This window comes from Aphelocoma coerulescens, chromosome 8 (assembly GCF_041296385.1).
Source record: "Aphelocoma coerulescens isolate FSJ_1873_10779 chromosome 8, UR_Acoe_1.0, whole genome shotgun sequence".
In the NCBI taxonomy this organism is placed as follows: Eukaryota; Metazoa; Chordata; class Aves; order Passeriformes; family Corvidae; genus Aphelocoma; species Aphelocoma coerulescens.
Genome location: NC_091022.1, coordinates 21398808 through 21421792, shown reverse-complemented (window position 1 = coordinate 21421792; position 22985 = coordinate 21398808). Strand labels below are relative to the sequence as shown.

At 37.9% G+C, this 22985-nt stretch overlaps 2 protein-coding genes across 4 annotated transcripts in view; one reads left to right on the top strand and one right to left on the bottom strand.

Annotated features, from left to right (window-relative positions):
* The window catches only part of AK5 (adenylate kinase 5), an 84327-nt gene extending 80125 nt beyond the window's left edge, over positions 1 to 4202 (top strand). Inside the window, exon 14 of one of the 2 annotated variants that reach the window (XM_069023103.1) lies at positions 2798 to 4202. In XM_069023103.1, coding sequence (XP_068879204.1) covers positions 2798 to 2908 — 111 coding nt within the window. In that variant the 3' untranslated portion in view covers positions 2909 to 4202. The remainder of the gene's footprint in view (positions 1 to 2797) is intronic. The other variant, XM_069023104.1, reaches the window with a different exon arrangement.
* Positions 4203 to 5699: 1497 nt separating this feature from the next.
* The window catches only part of ZZZ3 (zinc finger ZZ-type containing 3), a 57488-nt gene continuing 40202 nt past the window's right edge, over positions 5700 to 22985 (bottom strand). Inside the window, exons 4-13 of one of the 2 annotated variants that reach the window (XM_069023076.1) lie at positions 21082 to 21220; positions 19561 to 19708; positions 19361 to 19476; positions 18987 to 19058; positions 18713 to 18814; positions 17598 to 17693; positions 13344 to 13496; positions 10412 to 10546; positions 7712 to 7812; positions 5700 to 7345 (exon numbers count right to left, since the gene is read on the bottom strand). In XM_069023076.1, the coding sequence (XP_068879177.1) occupies positions 7201 to 7345; positions 7712 to 7812; positions 10412 to 10546; positions 13344 to 13496; positions 17598 to 17693; positions 18713 to 18814; positions 18987 to 19058; positions 19361 to 19476; positions 19561 to 19708; positions 21082 to 21220 (1207 nt within the window). In that variant the 3' untranslated portion in view covers positions 5700 to 7200. Of the gene's footprint in view, positions 7346 to 7711; positions 7813 to 10411; positions 10547 to 13343; positions 13497 to 17597; positions 17694 to 18712; positions 18815 to 18986; positions 19059 to 19360; positions 19480 to 19560; positions 19709 to 21081; positions 21221 to 22985 lie in introns of both variants that reach the window. The other variant, XM_069023075.1, reaches the window with a different exon arrangement.

Sequence of the window (22985 nt, the reverse complement as noted above, 5' to 3'; positions counted from 1 at the left end):
CTGATTGGTTTTCTAACACACTTTAATGATGAAGACATAAATGTTAGTGACAACAAAGCTAAACTTCACTGACCTTCAGTAAGAAGCTTCTAACAAGTGTGTTTATTCCAGTCTGTCCTCAGCCATCTTCTCTACAGTCAGTCAGGTTCTTCTCAGTGGCAATATATGTTTAGGGTTCTAAATTTCAAAACCTACAACAAATGGAAATATGTTGACAGGAAACTTAATTGGCTGATTTTAATGATATAACGAACAACATTGTACTATAGTGATGGTTGCTCCAATAATTTTTCATATGAGCTCATTAAATTTCTCTGAAGTTACCAAAAGGCATAGCTACATTTCAAATCTGTGGAAAATTGTATATGGATCTTGTTTTACGAGAAGCCAGCCTTAAATAGCCTTGAAAACAGGCCTAAATTATGAGGTTTGTTATATTCTGGGAAAGAGAAATACACAGTTTTCTCTCTGGAGCTGCTGAGAGTATCGTTGAATTACTGTAGTACTAGATGTGAATTATTGGCACATTAAGTTAGTTTTGTGCCACGATGTTAAGTTAGTTTTATGAATTGGGCCTTTGTTATTTAGGAGGCCAGCATGGGAAGCACTGGGGCTGTTGTTAGTCAGGCCCATCCATATTTTACTGCTACTGTTAGGAAGTCAGCATTCCAGCCCATCATAAAGGGCGGCAATTTCCATGCTTGCAGAACTGATTCTTCATCACAACTCCCTAGATCTAGACCTGAGTATCAGTCCCCGTTCTAAAGAGGTCGCCAAAAAGCCAGTGGCAATCAGCTCTGCTGTTAGATTAGATCAGTTGGACTGTGAAGAAGTATTTATGAAGTAAAGAGGTAATAAAAATAGATATTAAGACAAGAGCTTTGAAATGGCTGTGGCCTTCACCCTGTGTGCAGTGTACTTCCTGTGGGATAGCCATATGAAAGTAGTTGTCTTGGCACTGGAGACAGGCAAAACAAGGTGTTTTATAGCAGCTGAGATGGGAGTTGCTGGTTGTAACTGGAGGAGGTAGACATTTGGTCCAGAATGGTTCACCGCTCCCGTTTTGTCTTTGCTAATAGTAAGTACCCCCCCAGTTCTAAACACTTCTGGAAGACATGCAGCCCTTGAGGGAGAACTGCCCCTTCTAAGGCACCAGCACGTGCCTGCTCCTGCCTCAGCTCTGCAAAAAGTGGCAGCAGCAGCAGCAGCAGCAGCAAATGCCACCACGAGGGACAGTGAGGGAGGCAAGGGAACCACGGCCTGGGAGCTGGCCAGGGGCTGAGGGCAGCTCAGCTCCCACTGTCACATTCCCCTGCAGTGGGCCTGAGGGGACTGGGCTCAGTCAGGCCAGGCTGGGTATCCACTGCTGGAGCTCTGGGTGTGGAATAGGCTGGTGAGATGTGCCAGCACTTCCAACAGGATGCACCAGGGACCAAACTTCGCAGCATCTGTGGATGCCACCAAGAGCGACACCAAGCTATGGAGAGTGCCTGCAGTCCCTGCTGGATCTCTGCAAGGAGCAGCTGCTGACTCCCACACAGGACTCTGCACCAAGGGACTTAGATGTACATGGAGTGCCGTAAGCTGTACAGGAGCTGGCTGCAAGACAACACCATGTCTGAGCAGAATTTCTTGGCCTATTTAAAAATACATTTATTTGAATATGAAACTCCTTTAATTCTCCTGCAGACCAAAGAGATGGCAGAAAGTATTATGGTCAGGAATGTCCCCTTCAAACACTACGATTGTCTGGCATTCTAGTCAGCAACTTGGAGATGAAAATGCAGCAGTTCAGAAAAAGATCCCTTGGCAAAGTTATCATGGGTCCATTTAATTTTGTGCAAACTCCATGTCATGCACGCATGAAAAACTAAGCATGGCAAAGCAGAGAAGAAGCTTGCTTTTGAGTAAAGACCAAAGCTCTCAGCAGGCATTTGAGGAAAGGAATAATCAGCAGATGCATCTGTGTGGTGTACACAGCCAGTGTGAAAGCTGCTTCTGTCACTGCTGTGAGGGCAAAAGACAGCTCTGCTTCCTCAAGTGACACAGCATGAAATGGACGTGAAACTCATTGCTCAGAACAGCTCAGTTCTGCCTCACATTTTCCAGGGAATACAGAAAAATATTACTGGCTGCAAACGTCATTCCTCACTGCCAAAATGCAGCTTTCTCTTCCTCAGCATAGGAAAGTAAATTGATCTTGTTTTTGTGAAGTACAGTAATGAAAAATAACTTGATCAGAAAACTGAATCTGGGGTGTTAAAGAAAAAAATTGCTTCGATGAAAGTTGACTTCTACCACAAAAGCAGTGACCCTATAGAAGACAGGGGCAAAGGACGTCGTAAAACCAGAACCAGTTCACCAAGCTTTCAAATATAAATGCACAGAAACACAGGGATTTGCTAAGTTACTGTGGAGTGGCCAAAACCCAGAGTGCTGTGCAGCCCTTCAGAAGGACCTCAACAGGCTGGAGCGATGGGCAAAGAGCCCTTGGCAACTGTTCTGTATCAAAGGTGTAACTTTACTTCAAAACCTGAGTACTTAAGATTTTAAGCTCCTTCACTTGACTAATGTACTTTGCTATAGGCAATCAAGCCTGTGGAACCTTCTTATGTAAATCTGTGGAAACAAAATGAGTAATCTGGTTTATTGAAGCTGCTCCTCTCCATTAGGATTGCTTCCACCATGAAGCAGAATGACTTTCATTTTATATTAGACCTGGTTTTTTGTGCCAATGTTTAGATTGTAAGATAATAATTTGTAATTTAATCAAAACTGGTTTTTTCCTGCTTCACAGGTTGATGCAGAAGGAACACAGGAAGATGTTTTTCTGGAAATCTGCAAGACAATTGACTCTTTTCTGAAAAAGGAAGAGGCAGCATTTTCCTTCTCACCAGAAATGCAGTAATGGTGTGTACTGGTGTGTACACAGCCTCGCCCACGTGCACCCCCCCACAGCCACGATTTGCTGGTCAAAGCAGTGCTGCTTTCTTGAGAGGTATCTGGAATTTGTGCATGTGGTGTGTTACTCTAGATGAAATCTTTGTTCTGACAGTACACTCAACAGAAAGTGCTGTGTATGCTAACCCCACTCTAAGAACTGCATTTTGTTTTCTTGGGTGTTTGCTCTTCACGGGCGAAAAGCAGTGAGGTGAGCAGCAGCTGTGCTTTGTATTTCATGGTCACACACATTCCATGGGAAAAGGGACAGTGCCTGGCCAGCAGGGAGCTCTGCACCCACCCCAGTCACTGTCCAGCAGACTGACATTAGGGTTATTGCATACAGGTTTCCCATTGGTTATTTTCTTTTAATTAACAGTATTAATTTTTGTGGTGTCACTTAGCTTGTTCTTGGGCTTTAGTGACTAAAACCTGTTCTCTGTAGCATGTAGCTCTAAGAGAGCTGGAATTAGTCAAGCTAGAAGTTAAAATAAACTTTTCACACATCCCCAGAACACTATTGCAAGGAGAAAAATTAATTGAAGATACAGTTGAATGCTGTGGAAGTCTGCCAATCCATTATTGGGGAGCAGACGCCATTTTTGAGACAGTCTTGTCTTCTGCTGGGAATGTTACGATTTTATAACTGACTTCCCAGTTTTGTGAGCTGAGAATGATGATTGTATTGTATAGTCAAATGTGCAATCCAGTAATGATCCATGTCAACAGCAGTTGTACTATAGCTATTAAAGTCTATATGTAAAGTTGATTATGAGCCAGAACATCTCATGTCATCTTTAAATTACACTTTGGAAGTATTTCAAATGCAAAATTCAGATTATCATCTATTGTCTTGTACTGGCATTGCCAAAACTTGGGGGCGGGGGGGTGTGGTGGGGTGGGAAACCAACAAAAAAGGAACATGTCAGGGATTATTTGATTCATGTTGCTTGCACCTTTAGTAAGCCATTTATCTGTAATCTGCAAAAAAGTCTGTAAAAGTCATAGCGTATTTCCATTAGGTTAACCAAAATATTGTGGAGTTTCTTTGGTATACTGACAGCTAAATAGAAGCTTGTTTGACATTCCTGTAAAGTAACTGCATCCTTTTACTGGAACTACTGGATGAATTCACAGTGAAAGTGGGTTGCATGATTGCTTGTACTGTCAAAGGTGTACTTTATGCAGCAGATTTGCATTTTTAAAGTTACCTTTCTTGTAATGGAAACATAATACAAATAAAACATGTACAAAAATGAGGAGTAATGATTTCTGTTACAGTATATGTGGGTTTAATCCTTTTCAAAGCACAGTACATGACTTGAAAATATAGCTCAAATCAGCATGCTTACAGAGTATGTCCTTTTTCCAATCAGGGCAGATTCTTCTGTTTCCTTTTCTTCCTTAGCATTTGCCCTGTAGATGCTAATTCAATTAATTTTTAGGGTCTGTTTTACACATTCTTATCCTTCATATCCTGGATGTTCCTTCTTTCCTGGGTCCTTCTATAGCCTACATTTTACCTCTGATGCTCTAAGAAGTGCTTCTCCAGCTCCAGCCAGTGCCATTGAGCAGCAGCAGCAGCGCCTGCAGTACCACACCAGCTCCAGAGGGCAGCTCTGGCTACACGAGCCCTGACGCACCAGCAGCTGCTGCTGGGGGCGGTTCTTTTTAGAAGTAGAATACTCTGCAGTTACCATAAAGTTGCAAATTCATCTGGGTAGGTTTTCTGGAGTTATTTTCTATGATATTTAATTACAGTAGAAGTTATAAAGTGTGGAGTCTCATACTTGTGCAAGATGGGAGCAAAGGCAACAGTCAGCTGCTATTTTGTTGGGGTTTTTTTTAAATCAAATTACAAAAATTATTTACCATACACTTTCACTTTAATTTTTCTTTCTGTTTCTTCTGTCTTTTCTGTGGAAAAAACCAAAAAACCCCCATGCTTGATTTGGTGTATGTGCATTAGATACCCATTTGCATACGTTCATAATGTATGCAGGAGAAACAGCTGTATATGCATGCATAGGGAAACATTAATATTTATACATATTCAATAAAAGAGGACTTATCCAAGACACTTCTTTCTTGGGTGATTCAGACTCAAAATTATGCTTTGGCTTCCAACCTTGTTCCAAGGATACCAAGATCTTTTGTTCTTTCCAAGCTATCCTAAATTGATGACTGAGTATTTTCTTTAATTTACTTTTCTTATTTTATTCCCATAATTTTTTTCAGGATATAAACAGAAAATGAATGTTACCACAGATCCTCTTCCCGATAATACACCTTCACCAACTCTAGTTTCCTATAAAGAGCATGAATGATGTGGAAAGCACATTTTTATGGTATTAGAAAGCCTCTCAGAGCAGTATCTTTTCCAATTAAAACTAAAATACATCGTGAGTTTTGTGTTGTGTTTTTTTAAGGTTTATTAAATTTATCTGTACGAGATACGTGAGATATGTTTACATATGATACTTGCTCAGTGTTTCAGTAACTGTATTGTATTACTAAATGCCTAAATTTTTTTTTCTGAAGCAAAAAATAGCTACACCTAAAGTTATTGCAAAAATTAATACTGATCAGTTTATAATTAAAGTTACCAGGTGCAGCCAGCCAATTACCCTTCTTATTGCCACCTTTTAAAGTCAAATTCGTTTGTTTTCTAGCGAATTGCTCTGAGTATTCTAGTTTCAAAGCAACTGAAAGTCTATTACAGTTATAAAATAATCAAGTGTTTCTGAATCACAAGCTATACATTTCAATAAAAAATATATTAAGTAAAATATGTCACAATAATTACAAAGCTTCTCAGACAATGGTATACACTGTACCAAGGCTACTAAAATCTGGATTTTCTGTGGTCTGACAAAGAAGTCTGTGAGTGAGGAAGGAGAGAACTGGAATGCTAACCCTGGCAGGGCCAGAGCGGGCTGAGCAGCGCCGAGCAGCCGCAGCCCCTCGCAGAGAGCAGCGGAGGCGGCGCCGGGTGACCGATCCAAGCGTCCTCTGAACGATTCCATCTTGATTAAAGAGTCAGAACTACACAGAAAGGAAGTCACAGCAAGCATTCTATATATAAACAGACTGTATCCACATAGTTTATTTCTCACAGTTCTCCTGACAATTGAACATTATTTAAGAACATACTGTATACACAGATAAGAAGAAACATACAAAATGTTTTAAATGATGCACAACAAAATCCAGCAGTATAAAAGAATGCATGTGAACCCTTGCTCACTGCTCAGGCTAAATTTAATCACTGTTTAAATAGTAATAAAAATACAATCTTTCATGGATCTTGTGCAGACTACAAAAGAGGAAAAATTATTACCATATATATGATTTATATTAGGCAGTTTTCTTTGATGAGTTGCACTAACAACTCCAAATACAGAGGCAGAAGGCTGTGTATTTTATTTTAAAGGAGTTAATGTTGAGTATTAGAGACTTTACACAGTTACTAGCACTGGCACTTTTCACCATATTTTGTACACATCACATGATCATCTTATATAACATTACATGTAAAAAATATATCTGAGTGACAATTTTATAACATTCACACACCATGAGCTGGTTAAGGAAGCAATGCCACAGTTGCCCCCTGTAGTGCTTCACTGTTGGTAAATAGAGTTCATTGTGGTTTTAAAAAGAAATTTAAAAATTGAAGGTCAACATGATTAAGCAGCTCTGATTGAATAAAGGCCTGTAGCCAACCATCGCTGAGACAGTGAGTATTTTTAGAGTACAGCCTAGAAGCAAACACTGTCATTGGTTAAAACCTTGCCTAAAGAAGTCAGTTACTGTGCTGAAAACTATTTCACAACAAAACTGCAAGCTACTAAACTGTTTTTATATAAATACTTCATCTCCTCTGGATCTCATTATAACCAAGTTCTTCAAAGCCTTTGGAATTTACTCTATCTTTAATGTGTGCTCTCATTTCTGGCTCACCCTTTTGTATGTTTTTCTTTTGTTTAGATTCACCACCTAAAAGTGACTAATGTGGTGATAGAAAAGTCTCCCAGTGAAACCTTCTGCACACTAGGAATGTTCAGCTGCTGTTCAGTGATCTAGAACCATGACAGCTCAAAGCTGTAGTTTGACAAGTACACCCAGGAAGCTGTCATGCTGTGAGTGACATTTCAGGGAAAGCAGAGTCTTTCCAAAATGTGCACAGAATTAACAATGGTGCCATTGTTATTTTTCAAAGAGGATAGTAAACCCAAGATGGTAGATCTGCTTCCCATGTCATCTATTTGCTGGAAAGTAGTTTGGGTCAAGATAATTGTAACTGGTGCCCTGGGACATGCAGTAGTCTCTGTCTAAAAATGTCTCTGCTCTGTAAATAGGCTCTAACTGGTGATCTTCCTTATGAATCTCTGTTTCATGCAGACTGCAAGGGAAAGAAAAAGATAACAGTTTAAAAGTCAAATATTTTCCTTATCTTTAACTTTCAGAAACAGTGATCATATGAACAGATTCATACCAAATTGGATAGCAATTCATTCAATAAAGTCTAATTCCCCCCTCTATTTAACTGTACCAAACCTATCTGTCCACTATATTAAAAAAATAAAATTGTACATCCAGAATCTGCTTACAACATGTATCTCCCACAAAGAGATGCCAAATTATCTTCCACTTTACCCAACACAGGATATGTGCCTTGTGCTGGAGCAAAGATTTCCACCCTACATAGGAATTATGCAGTAGAGAGATTCAATCTAATAACAAGTAAGTAGAAGCACAGGCTGCTCACCAGTCAGAACACGAATCACAGAAATCCAAGGACATTTCTTGAGGGCAGTCTTGGCAGTGCCACCGAACACCCTGGATAGGTTCAATCCCGCAGTTATCACACTGTGGAGCAGATGGAAGAGCACTGAGAAAACAGCAGCTGGAGGCACTTCCATGGCTACCAGTGCACACCAATTCACCCCATGGGAATCTCTGTGAGTCCGTGTGTTACTGCCAGCCCACCACAGCTGTGGTCCCCTCACCACGGACCACAACGTCTTTGTGGATTAAAGCCCACATTCTCCAGGAGAGGCCCTCCAGAGCCCTGAGAATCCATCAAGCTTTTGCTTTGCTTCCCACTCCCCAGATGCTCCATCTTGGCATTATCCTGCTCAAGAACAGCAGCCCAGCCCTGCCTGCAGACACTGCTCAGCCTCAGCTGGCTCTAAGAACTGCTGTGACACAGCACAAGAACGTGATGTTTCACACAAGTCCAGCCACATGGAATGTCAGACTTTCTGTGGCAGAAGGAAGCAGTAAGACCAGACCAGCAGAGCTTGTTGGGGGGCTGCTGGGGGGCTGCAGATCAGGGCACACCGATGCACTTTCCAACTCAGGAAATGGAGTAACACATCACAGGTGGCCTGGAACTAAAAGCCAGGTGGCTGGGAAGGAAGGGGAGTAATATGTTCAGAGAAGGAGACGGAGGTCTAGAACTAAAACTGAGCAAGAAGACAAGAACTAATCCCAAGAAGATCCGAGACAACAATAAAGCTAAGTGCAAGCGTGTGGCATGAAGAGAAAAAAACCAAAGTAAAAACAAAACATGAAAGACTAGATGAAACATTCACAGTGGTATAGAATAGGGGCAGAAATGGAAAAATATTTGATCAAAAAAAGGAAACCAAGAAAATGGGACTTGCAGACAAAGAGAGCTTTTCAAAAACCTCAACTATGAAGAGTGCTGCAGAGATAGGACTGAAAACAAAAAAGAAATGTGGGAAACAAGCCTCTGCTCCCACAGCTCATCCTCTACCCATCTATCAGAACCTGAAGTTCTCTCTCAGCATCTGTGAAACCCACTGGTACAGCACCTGCTCCTGTCACCACCATTAAGACACCCAGGGTTACAAACACCTTTCACACAGATCTGCCACAGCTGCATCCCCCCCTTCCACAGATGGCTCTCCAAGTTTGAGCGTTGATAATGAGGAGGGACTAAGAGTACCAAGAGCTGTTCTTTGAAAACATCAAGTTCAGAATCATGCTAGAACTTAAAAATTGGCTCCAGTCATCTGAATTTGAGAACCAAGACAGTGGAAAGCCCTGACCTTAATTTTTGTGTTCCAGCTCCTCTCTGCCCTGTGAAACAGAAATAATACTATGCCTTTCGTTTCATAATGAAGAAAAGTAGTATTTGCAAATTGCTCGGATATTATAGCAGTGAAAGCCATAAAAAGCCCACAAGGGATTCAATAATTCAATATTTAAAGCACAGGTTGAATAATGTGTTGTAAATGAGGCTGAAGGCTGTGCAGAACCAAAACTGCTCTCAACAGCTGCTTATTAGGTGAGGTCTGTCCAGCCCATGAACTGAATTTCCTGAGGGAAAACAGTACATCATCACCTGATTTCACAGCTTACTGTAATGCATAATACACTCAAACTCAAATGCAAAGAAACTTTCAAACTTCAAATGCTTGACACTGTGTAATGCCAATTTACTTCTCAGGATAATTTCACATAGAAAAAGCAGTTTGTTAAAGTCTGGTCTGCCTGATTAAAGTTTCAAATTTTGGGGGGAAGAAAATGCTAATTTAAAAAATCCCCACAAAATGAAATGCCAAACACACCGTGCTAACTAAACCCAACAAAAATAAAAAGCCCTTTGGTGATCTAATAACTTAAATCTGTCAGTACCTACTGATGAGGCTGTCTTAATTTTACAGTCAACTTGAATTGAACCTTGAACTATCCTTGCATTCTTATGTAAATGGGTATTAGAAAATAAATCTAGCTCTGTAACACAAAAAAACACTGTTCCAACACTTAAACCAACCAGTGAGACACAAAATCCCTTGCAAACCAGAAAATAAGATTTTGACAATGCCTTTTCTTTCATGTTGCCCATTAATAGTTCTTACTGGGGCAACACATCAGTTTAATTTAATGTTTATTTTCTTAATTTTACAAAAATATTGTTTTATGTCCTTGCTTCAACTTCTGTCAGTTATCACTTGATGAGATTGTGAAGTTGTACAAAACAAAAAAAAATTATTAAAAAATTATTAATCTATTACTCTTATCCAAAATCTCTGTCCCTTCTTTCACCTCAGGTGGAGCCAAAATTACTCCAAATTCATAATCAGAAAATTACCATTAATGAATCACTGTCAAAACAGAATGCAGTGTCAAATGGAATTCTATCATGATTTAACAAGGCTCTAATACAAGCTGTATTTTCATAATGTGGTGAGAAAAAGACAGAATGTTTATTAATTTCCATATAACATCAGCATTCAGTGAAAGCTGAGCTACCAGAAGGAGTGAATGACGTGGGTTGTTTTTCCTAAAGAAAATGACAGAAAACAGACACAGTGAACAAGAACTAAGGCACCAAACTTGCTGTATTAAACAAAATCCTTTCAGGAAATTCAAACCATGTTCTCTTGGAAGACTTCTAAATTCCACTGAGTAAAAGAAGAACATCTCTTGCACTCACCTTAAATCCCACATGCTGCACAAACCCACTTTCTGCATGCATCTGCTGGAGTTTCTGTTTCTTCAATTTTTTAAACTCTAACAGTTCTTTGTATTCGGGTAACTCTCGATATGTTACTGGAATACTCTCTTCATCCTGTTTGAGGCAAAAAAAACCCAGAAAAACATTCTTACTGTAGGAATAGAGTAACTAGCAAGATATATATTTGTTCCATAAATCACAATGTATGATTAATAATGTTTAAGAAAATGATGGCAATATATTCTAACATTCTGGGAAAATATTTTAAAAAACATAACACCCATAACCCAGTCTTAATTTCTCACCTTTACTGGTAAGAATAAAATGTGATGAGAAGCACCATACCATGACTGAAAGAGTAAAACTTTCAGAGTTATCCAACTCCTTTATCCCTTTACTGTGTCTTAAGAGCTTAAAAAAACAGACTGCTATTTTTCATAAATTATGAAGCAGTTTGTCTCCCTACAGGCCAGTGCAGACATCTTTGCCAGAGATGTACAAGAAATGGTTCTCTCTTTTTCAAAGACACACAATTTCTGTTCTTTCTCATGCCATTTCCTTCACCAAAGGTTGAGGATCTGTTATGAAAGGACAGAAGCTCTAATTCTAGTTCAGATGCTCATTTCAAGGTAGTGATTTTATTGTAGCAGCTGTAGTTGGTAGATGTCACCTGTTTCCAAAGATACCAATTCTTTACTGAAGTAGAACAGTTTTCACATCCTGCACCAACAGGAACATTCAGGTAGGGAAAACAACTGCAACTACAACATAGTGATTAAAATTATTCTAATCTAGCCTAAATATGTAATTTCCATTCCTTTTTATGAATCTGCGAAGACTGAAGATTCTGTATTATTTAGTAAGTTTATTAAAGGAAGTGAGGAAAAGAGGCTTTATTACATTTCTGAAAGACCTTATCAATTATTTAATTGTAATTATGAGCCTGTATAAAGGACTAGACTGCAAATATTCAGGAAAGTTATGGTTGAATGACACGATTCAGTTGTGTAGTGATAAGCTACATTCTCTTAAATATAAGGGAATTCACTCACCAGGGATTCATCTTCCATGCAAATCTCAGAAGTTTTTCTGAGAAAAACTGCCTATCACGAAGTAACTGTATACTGAATAAAGTATGCTTTAATAGCTCCCTGGGTGGACAATTCATTCTGGAACAGTAAGTAGCTGTGTTCTAGAATAATTAGACTACTCATAAAATTAAGAAATCATACCTGGAAAGAAAAATTAACTCTGCTAGAAATAGTGGGTCCTCACTTGGAACTCATTTATACCAAAATATAATTTTTCAGCAATAGTTATGACTGGTAATAATCAGGCATGTGGTAATCCCACTGTGAAGTCAAAGAAAACATAATTTTCCTTCTACACTGCTTTTCTTCTGCACCACGATGCAAAGTATTCTTCTCCAAGACAGATACTGTCACCAAGAGATCTGACTTTTAACACTAGAACAGAATCCTGTATGTTCATTTTGAATATAGTTTACAATCCCTTTTTACTTCCAAATTGCTTTTATTTTGCACTGATTGTGGGAATCTTTTTGGTAACTGAGCTCCCCTGTGTCTTTCTACCTTACTGAAAGCCAGAACTGTATTTATCTGGAAATGGTGCTCTAGTGTGTGTGGCACATGTCCACTATTATCACTGCAAAAATGTGAAACAGTAACTTCGGCCTAAATAAAAATAAGGCCCAGTTGATTTATGGTGCCTATATTAATTATTAGTTAGGACACCATGGCAAAATCAAAATGTTTCAGAAAACTGTTCAGAACAATTAGAAAATATGTATTTAAAAACAATACAGAACAAAAGCATGTTAGCTCAAAACCAGCTGCATTGCATCTCTTCTAATATGCATTTTGCTTTCCATGCCTTTTAAGATTCTTATTGGAATATGCAAAGTTATCAGGAATGTCTGTGGGTGAGCTGAAAGATCATCAAAGAGAGAGAGAATACAGAACATGAGTGAAGACAGAATTTAAGACTGGGAATAGATAAGTAAATTTAATAATTAAGGAAGACTATGCAGTGCAGGTAAAAAAGTCAGTAAAGAAAATGAATGGACTTATAGTGGGTGGCCTCAATACTTGTGTTATGCAGCAAGCTTTTCACACACAAGATGTCACTAGGCTCACAAAAAAAATAGAATTAACAAGTCAGGTTCTTCAGTCTAAGCACAGGAAAACCACAGTGATTCACACCAGCTGTGAATCTTGCCCAGCTCCCAAGCAGTAGGATATAGTCCCTCTATGATTCTATATGGAAATGGGAACAACATATGTCTAAATTCTTGCTGTATTATTGCATGGGCTAAATTTGGAAAGTAGCACACACCATGATGTAGCAATTCACTGGGTTAGGATGTCTACTAGAATTTGCCTCTAAGAATACATAAATATGCTTGTTGATTGACAATTCAGTCTCTTAGTTCACACTTTGAAGTGAATTTTACAAAATCCATAATTAATTCAGCCAGTAAAAGATAAAAAAAAGCAATGATGCTGATAGCATTTGAATTTTACCAGGGCTCTATGTAACCTTTCTAAAACACATCTTTAACCAGAATCCCAATGATATAATTTACATGATTTTCAAACCTCTCTTATGCCAGATCATTTAAAAAAAATATGCAACTAAAACTTCTTCGAGCTATTTCAGGACAAAACTGTTTATGACTTACAGACTTCCTTCCTGATTTGGTCTGAATTTTTTGCTGTTGGAGGCTGTTATATTAATGATGTATTTATAATTCAAAATGGCTCATGAATCTTATTACAATTTAATACTTACTTGATGGTATTTTATGGTGAAGATGCCTAATCCTCCAAACACTAAACAAGGTCAAAGTGACAGCAAGCAAGACATTCTCTCCTTGATTTAAATTACATACCGATACTTCCTCTTCTGCTGCAGTATCCATATGGCTGTGAAAACTGCATCTGTCATCATCTTCATCCATATAAACTGGAGGTTCATGAGATGTCATGAAAGTTGAAGGTTTGAAAAGATGTTTATTTAAAGGATGTTGCCGTCTACTTGATGACTACAGTGAAAAAATGGTATATTTTTAAAAACATTCCTTGGCTATTATTTAAAAAATTTTCATTGATAAAACCTTGCCTGGAATTTGTTCTTTTACATTAAATAATCTATCATATTTCCAATTACTTTTACTTATATCTCTGTATCCCACAGCTGGAGTTCTTCTCTTTCATAATAGGGGGAATCAAATGAACAGTGCAATACTTTGGTAAAAATGCAGCAAGGAAGAGCCCTTACCATAAAGCCCCTTCTCTCTAAACAGGTGGGACTGACACCAAGAGTAAAACAGAAAGTAAGGCTGTTACAATTTTGAAGACAGAGGACCAGAGAGCAAAAATACTAAAAAACTTCCCATGGTGTGTGACACTCAGCAAGTAAGTAATTTTGCACAGGTCCAAGAGCCAAAAGATCCATGCTCAACACTCATCAACTTCTTGTATTTGTGCCTTAGAAAAAATCCAAGTCTAGACCTACTGTCCTGGTGCAGGAGAGAGAAAGCAATTCATTGCACCAAAAAGAGAATTCTAAGAGTTAGAAAGAACTGCTTTCTGAAGGTTCTTTTTTGTTGCCACTGCATGAAAAAGAAACCTAAAACACATTAGGTGAAATAAATTACTACATTAGTGCACATCTAGAAACTTTCAACTTTAATGGTGTCTGAGGGTAAGAAAGCATGCCAGTTTTAAAAGGCACTCAGCCTGTATTACTTATTCCCCAGTGCAAGAATATTAAATATCAAAAGGAATAATTTGGGGTGAATGAATCTGACTCAACCCCTTACTTAGCTACTTTCCAGACCAGCATTTTGACATTTAATGTCAAAACTTACATTCCTCAGCTTTAAAATAACTCAAGAGTGTGAACCAAAAACGTAAGCATGAAAAGTGTTTTTCCTAACAATCATAAAAGAGAGGCTTGTTCTGCACTGTGCCTAGCTGCTCATACAGCTAAAGCAAAAGGAATACTTGGAATAGTTAGTACTTTCTCCTTTTTTAGCAAGAGTTTTTATCCCAAAAGGTTCCTATATCAGTTACAAACCTGTAATATTATAGTACAACCCTTTATCTCTAAAGAAGGATTCAATCTCTAAAGAGGCATGTAGCATTATTCTGTAGTTGTGCAGTTTAAAAAGTAAAGGCACAGATGACACAAATTATTTAGATGGCATGCATCTATGCAGACAGAAGTACCACAAGGAACTGTGATCAGCTCTGTTCAGTCTTATGGGAAGAGATGAAGTCTCTAGTAACAACTGGAAGGTGGTACTTCTGATCTGCAGAACTACTACAGCACAAAAAAGAAAAGAATTTCTTCTAAGACTGACGCACTATACCCACTGTGTTGAAATTTTCCACTTTCTGCCTTATGATCACCAGCTACCTGTGTTTTGGTGCTTTTATGGCTTCCCTTAGGACTTCAAACCTCTCTAAAATACTTCCATGCATAGGTGGTATTTCAGCTTGAGCTGACACAGTGATTTACATTTTCTGTTAACAGAAAACAGATCTGCATTCAAGATGAGATCTGGAGTCAGGAAAGGAAAACTGTGCCTATGCTTATACAGCAGCACTGCCATGCATAACAGTGTTGCGACCTACAAATTGAACTGAGGATCTGAATTCTCTTCTTCTGGTGAAGAATGAACTAAAATAATACTTAAAAGCAGACAGTTAAAGATCATTTTCCCTGTGGGAAATAGATCTCTAGATTAAGCTTAAAAGCAGGTGCACTAATGATATTATATAAGGATTAAATGGAAAATGATAAGCCATAATTGAAGAACTGAATACTAGAGTTCCTAAATCTCAGATCCAGTTTTATTTTCACCAGCAGTAGGTAATGGTTATACAAGAAAATAAACTGATACATCCTGCTTAATTTCCTGCATCATCTGTTAGAAGAGACCTATGTCATATGAGTAGACATACAAGGTAACTTCAACAAGATGTTCAAGAACTGAACAGGCTTCTCACCTCTCCAGTAACCATTTTAAAAAAGCATCTTGGACAATCCCCATAGCGAAATGTATGTTCTTGTGACACATCCCTTTTGACACAAATCTTTACATTAAATATATCTATGTGTCTTATTTTCCCATAGGTACGTGCTTAAAGTATTAGCATCCAGTTTTCATACTTCTGTTACTGGTAATAAAGCAGACACACTGCAGTTGCAGTGTACATGTACACTCCATGCCAAAATTAGGACAAGCATAGCACAGGCACGACCCAGGCTTCCAATAACCTTGCAGTTCCTCTCTGCTGCTATCTGCACTGGAGACCTGGGAGTAACTAACCTGGTATGGTGCTGTCAATCTGTGCTCTGTTAGCAGACTGAGAGCTCCATTTCTCCATATATACTATTGGTTTGATTTTTTTCATCTGCTGTATTTCTTACACAGGACACAAATATAACACATGGATGCTGCTTAATACAAACCAGGGCACAACGACCTTACTCTTATGACCTTGCAATAAGGATGTGAGTCACACTGCAAAAACTGATGTAAGTATTAGATACGTTCTAGATAGAAGCCTAAGAAAAATCTGTATGATGGGATCATTACTGCTGCAGTATGAGAATATTAAGAATTTTATAGAAAATATGTTTCAGTCTTGGTTATATTGGGTTTGTCCACCGTGGGGTCACTGTACAAATGAGTGAAAAATACAGTTAAAATGTCCCACATCAACTGATTAAGTACTCCCACCGTTTATCAAATCCAGTGATCTGCTGCCTGGCAGCATTGTACACATTCTGTAATGATGGTCTTTCCAAACACAATTAACAGGAAACAACAAAAGGTGTGACCAAGGTAATTTAAACCAAGGTACAGTGGCATAAAGAACTCAAACAACTATAGTTTTCAGAACTAAATTTTCAGTGCCTCTTGAAATCAGCCACGCCATATTATCATACTACAGAAATTAGCCCCAACTGTGTAAGTAATTTGGAATTCTGACAGATGTATCTCCACAGCATTTAGGGTATCAATGTTGCCAGCTGGTTTTTTTGTTCTTCTGCCAGAAAGCACTTTTCCAATACACAGAGAGGCAGACAGAGTCACGCCTGCACCTTCCCTGCCTCTGTTTATAAAGCACACTAGTATATTAAAATCCTGGTGAAAGTAAAATGGTATTACCATAATGGATGGCAAACTGGAAAGCCTCCAATACAACCACTTATTGTTTGCATAACTTCAGAGAATACCAGGAGACAACTAAGGGTGTGTAACACTTCAAATCATTACACAGGAACTGTGGTAGACCTTTGTATCAACCCACGGACAGCAACTTTTGTTTCCAACCTTTCCAAGAACTGACAAGTCTGCCTTTTTGTATAATCAATATAAAGTTTACTCTATTCTTTATCAGAAAACATCATAGACACCTGGATGTAAACCAGTAATGTTACTCCACAAAATGCCACTGTAAGGGGGTTTTGAAGAAGTTTTGTAAATACTGTGGAAACAAAAAAACCCCCAAACCCAACAAATAAAACCCCCATGAAATCTGAGACTGCCCTCTTCTACTACCTATGGTCCTTATTAGTACCCAAGAGCACCTTAAAGATTATTTAAATCAAAATATGTGACTGATCTGCATAGAAATTTAGTCTTTTCTCTTGCAAATTAAGATTTTTTGGGACCATATTTTTTTCTCATCCAAGATCAGAAACAGCACTGTATTTAAATGGACATTTCAGTCTTAAGCCTATGCTTGAGCTAATTCAGCAGGCTCAGTTATACATAATTTTCTATGGTTTTATTAATTAAAACATTACTGTGCAATATGAATTATAGGCCTTATCTTCTTCAACAGGGTTTCCATTACCACTTCCTGATCAGCTATAATAAACTTACAAATGAGGAAGAAGTACCCCAAGACCATCATTCTACCCTGTCAGTTCAGCCTGCAATCTGAACACTTCATGTCCCCAAGAGTTGTCAATGTGAAACCAGAATTACCATCTAATTCACTCCATAATACTACTGACAAAAGAAGATTACTTCATCAAGTAGCTTTATTAAAAGTATTAATGATTCTGACTCAACTTGCACATAAATGAAACAGAAAGACAGAATTCTGTAAAATAGTCTCACCTTTTTGGAATATAAATATAAGTTTGGAGTTCTTCCTGGAACTGGAATACCAGCTTTAGTCAGTTTAATAAAATATTTTTGCACTCTACTGGCAACCTAGAAAAAACCAAGATGCAACAACTCAATGTCAAATGAAATGTAACTGGTCTTCACTCCAAAGTTTTGCCAGGACTGCTACATTGATTAAGACCATTAGGAGAAAAATCTTCTAGATTCTACTCTGTGACAACTACTCTAACTGGTACCTATCTTGCAGCGCTGCATTTGTACTATTTCCAGATGCTCTGACAGTTTTCAGAGAAAAAAATTACCCTTCTTTAAACATACACAGAAAATCTTGCAAAAATTGTGACAGAAAGAACTTTAGTAGTTTGCTTCCTGCTGCAGCTAAACTCATTCTTAACAATGCCAGCTATGTTATCCACAGTTAGCATACAGGAAGTAGGTCTCCATTAATGACATAAGCAAGCATGCCTATTTTTGAGAAATTATGGAGAAATATAGGTATGATCAGAAATGAGCTAATCCTGTATACTGAAGTACTTAATCATACTTTTATCTGAAAGCACACAACTGAAATAAAAGAAATTAAAATACTGTAAACACAGAACATCAGCATTTTTTACTTCTGGTCAAAATGGAGAAGATTTATTTCGGGGGAAAAATTCCAACAAGTTAGATGCAAAAATACTTGGTGTCTCCTCATCTGTGTCCTTTTGTGGATCTCAGCCCCAGTACAGAACTAATTCTTCTGTCTGTGATATTTACATGTCTGCCCATTGTACAGTACTGAGGTGCAGGAAATTCAGCTCTCCAGTGTAACTCACTCTGAGCACAGCTGGTGTTCACTACACTTGCTGTATAGAATTAAACATGTGCTGTCAAAATCTAATGAACAGTTAGGTCTGGCAACTTTGCCATGGGCTTTGGGGCACATTTAACATTCTGTATTTGAGAGCCAGTGTAAGAGTTACACTATTACTGGTGAAATGCAGGCCCTGCTGTTACATTTTTAAGACTAAGTGATTACCAAAAATACACTGAATTTTCTTTACTGATATTAAAAAAAAAAAGTAAAGACAAGGGATTACTTCTCTAAGTGTTTTACATGTTACCTGCTTTGCTGTTCTATTTCCCAGTTCATCTGCTATCTTCTGCCACCGTCGGGACTCTACTTCCTCTGGTGGATACTTCAAAAGCAATTGCTCCAGCTTTTTCTAAATCAACAGTGAAAAGGAATAAATACATTTTTCCTAGTACAGGTATGAGTTGTCAAGTATCTAAATACATGTGATTCTGATCATCCAAGTACTATAAACATTATTACACAATTTGCTTTTATGCTCAAGTATGTTACCACAGCTACAAAATTAAAGAGCTTCCCATTACCTGTTCCTCTACAGTCCACAGCTGGTTAAAAGTTTCAGGTTTGGTCTCATCGCAAAGTCGCCCTCTTATCATCTGCTCAAATACAGGAAATAAAATGGAATACATGTTTAGAAAAATTATAGCTGGGATAATTGATTAGCATCCTCTTCCCACTTAAGTTAAACCAAAACCAAACCAAAGCATGAGACTTCAAAACAAAATTTGCCTAATCCAAAGTTTAGTTCTGGGATTTGAGTACAGGAATGGCATGTCGCCCATCACCAACGTGAACATTTGAAGAAACAGTTAAGATATTCACATTCTATATTGAAAAGAAGAAAAAAATTTAAAAATCATTATTTTGTAATTTTTTTCCTTTCCTTTTGAACAACTACCTGTGGACGACTGTTTGTGGAGCCTTCTGGACCATCACTTAAAGGCAAGACAGAGTATGATACAGACTCTCCATCCTTCTTGGGATCCAAAGGACTTTTTGGTCTTGCAGGTATACCTACTGTAAGCAACACAAAGGAAGAATTATTAAACTTCCCCACTGGTCATTTCTTTCTTGTAACATATGCCCACTTTCTTTTACCTTTGTCAAAAATCAGCTTCACTCTCCTACTGTTTCGTTTCCGGTTTTTGAATTCTCTCTCAAAGTTTCCAAGGCTAGTGGTGTATTGGTCCCAGGCAATCTCAGGGAGCTGAACAACTCTCTGAGGAAATGGAAGACCCATATCAACCTGAAAAAACAAGAATGAAAAGTAAAAAGCAATATTTAATGCAATCACTTTATATCCAAACAAAAACCTACAAATACTGAAATGCTACAAAACCCAGTGCTGCTTTTAATTTGACAGAAGAATGGAAAACCAGAATTTTTGAAGTGCCATGCAGCACACAGTTTTTTTAAAGAGAAGGTGAGATCTTTCAAGAATAATACACAACAGTGCATATAAAATATGCAGAGGCACGGTCAATGATGGCTTATTGAGCATTAAACTTTAAAGGATGCATTTCACAGCTGAAATCAGGTGTTTGACACTTCAATAACCTCTTTCTGACTGTCCTTATTAAACATACTGTTAGCTCAGGATCTGTACCTTTCTTAACCCAGGAATCCAAAAGATTCACAGTTTTATCACCTGATAAACCTCAACTCCTCCCACCAGAGCAATCTCTGCCTATTTTGTACTGATTTTGCTGTGTTCTGCCCAGAACAATACTGTGGCAAAGCTCACCTTTTTATTTAAAGGTCAACTGCAAGACTATTATTCCTTTGGTCCTTTTTGGACAAAAATACACCGGAGTACTTCAAACTGTCCTTAGTATTTCCCCAAAAACTGAATACCAAATGCGACACACTTACATCATGCATGCTATTAACTCCTCTCAACACTTAACAGAAAAACAACTACTGAAACCAAGGGGCTTACATCTAACCTAGGTGTCTACAAAACTAGGAAAAGAGAACCATAACTCCATTCTTCACTGAAATACAAGTTGCTATCAGACTAGAAGGCAACAGTGTTTGCCAGTGGTAGATGCTGCAGCGATAAAGGATTCAAGCTGAAAACATATTTTCAGTACTCCTGTTATGACAAGATTTTTTTAAAACTTGAAAAGAAAATGTTTCCTTTTAGAAATGGATTCTCCTCTATCAGCCAATATTCTGTCATCTGTGACGCAGTTGTGTGTTCTAGTGTTCACTTTGGTTTTGGGATATAGACTACATTTCATGCTCTTTAAACATACCCTATCAAATTCACTCAAAGCACATTTCAGTTCTCAAATGAGAAAGATTAGAAATTTTTCATCTGATACTTCCAGTCACCTGTAGATTTCAAGACACTACAAGTAGAAATTTTAAAATTGCACTTCTATGTACCAAAAACCAAGGAAAGGAAGCGTAGCTGATAAAATTATTGAAGAGACCTATTTCTTACAGATCTAATAAGAAAGCAAAGAGGTATTTTTGCTCAGCAGTTAAAAGACTTAAAACTCGTAATTTTTATGCCAAGTATATATATCTATTCTCCAATTTCTATAGATGGTGAGTTACTAGTTATTAAAAAAAAAATTCCAAGTAAGACTTAGGAAAAGTCCATAGAAATACCTTCTTCTGGAGTCTTTCCACAAATCCAATAGGATCTTTCAGTGCTTCTCTCTGGTGTCTGCCTAAACTTTCAAGATCTTGAACTGCTTGAGTACGTTGAGCCTCGAGTACAGCAATCGTCTGTAACAGTCTCTGATAACTACAGAGACAAAGGAAAACATCTCACTCCATTTGCCTTTAAAAGTGACACCCCCCACCTAAACACTAGCCATGGTTATCTACCAGTACCTACCAGATTTCATAGCTTATCTGAACCATTTCATAAACATTTTTACTGAATTATAGTAAAAATATATTAAATTTATTTTAAGAGTAGATGAATTTATATAAACCCAGTAAAAAAATATTTAACTCTCAAGTGGTTTCCTTTAAATGTAAATTCTATAGTAGCTGAAACAATATGGTGTCAGGGAAAACCTATACTCATATTCTCAATAGCTGTAACCAACAAGCTTTGTTTATAAAGTTAAAAATACCACCAGAAATGAGCTAATTTCTCTCCCACTTCAACATCAGCTTCCTTCTACCCCAATACAAGTGACTACCACAGAATTTTAACATTTCACTCAACCATCCAAACGCTGGACAGGAATGGTTTAGAAACACAGCATTTTGTAGAAGCCCCACCTGAGAGCAGAACATGAGAATAATTTTTGAAATGTAACAACAAACCAAGGAATAAGTAATTTGCAAAATAAATTCAAACCAGATTCCCCTAAGAATACAGAAGCTGAATGAAAATGTCAGTGTTCCCTCAGACGTGCCACCCCAGCTTCACAGACAATTTGGACTGTCTATTTAACAGAGACATTCGAGTCTCACTGATGTGACTGTCATGCCTGTACCCAGTAACGTGTGCTTTCCAAACTGTGATACAGTTAATGCATACTCAGGAAATCATATGACATTTTAACACAGCCTTTAAAAAACAGTTAACTACATTTAATACCTTTTATTAGCTTTAAAGTTACAGTTCCCCACTTCAGTTTCTGAAATCCCATAGTTACCCATGGCCCCTGTTGTTGCAAATTATTATGTATCAACTTTCTTCATGAAAATATTTTCTGACATTTAATATTACAACTGTAATTTAGTTCAGCACAAAATACTCATACTAAAATCAGGTAAGAGCTGTTCACTACTACAGTATTTCAGTAAATTTTCTTTCTGTTCCCTTATCACTAAAACAAAGACAAGCCTGGCACAATGAATTCCATGGATATAACAGAAAAGATCCAGAGGTTACTGAGGTAATTCAAGTTTTTCAACTGATTGCACTAATAATTGGGTAAGGTTTTAAGTGGAGGGAAGTAAACAATCTTAAGGCAAAATATAGGCTTTGTACCTTTAAATATTTATATTTCGACCTGGACATTAAACTGCTGCCTCTCCAATTTTCTTTCCACTCAAATGTAACATTTGCAAACATAAAATATAGCTATACTTTCTGAAATTTGAAACTAAAATACTGAGCTTGTTTAAAAACAATAGGACACGATTCTGTTATGAATTACTACGTACATTTGTCTGCACATATTCAGGTTTACATGGAACTAAGACCTAAACCACCTGTTTAATAGGCCATTAATATTGAACAGTACTGAATATTTTCACTATTGGGAAAGAGCTCCAGTTTCTTCTAATCAAAGTAACTCCGCATAAAACAAGATAATTAATGTGACTATTCTTCAACAGGTGAAAAACAAACTTCAGAAACAGCTCACAAAAGTGGTGACAGCCCATCAGAACTGGCCTGAGGCAATAGCACAGCTCAGGTTGTTCCAGGCTTACAGGACCCATCAGCTGTGGATTGAAGATCTTTACTCAGCCCTTACACACAGCACATGCTCGGGGAGCTCTGCCTGCACTCAGAGCCCTGGAGGCTCCAGGGACATCAAACAGGC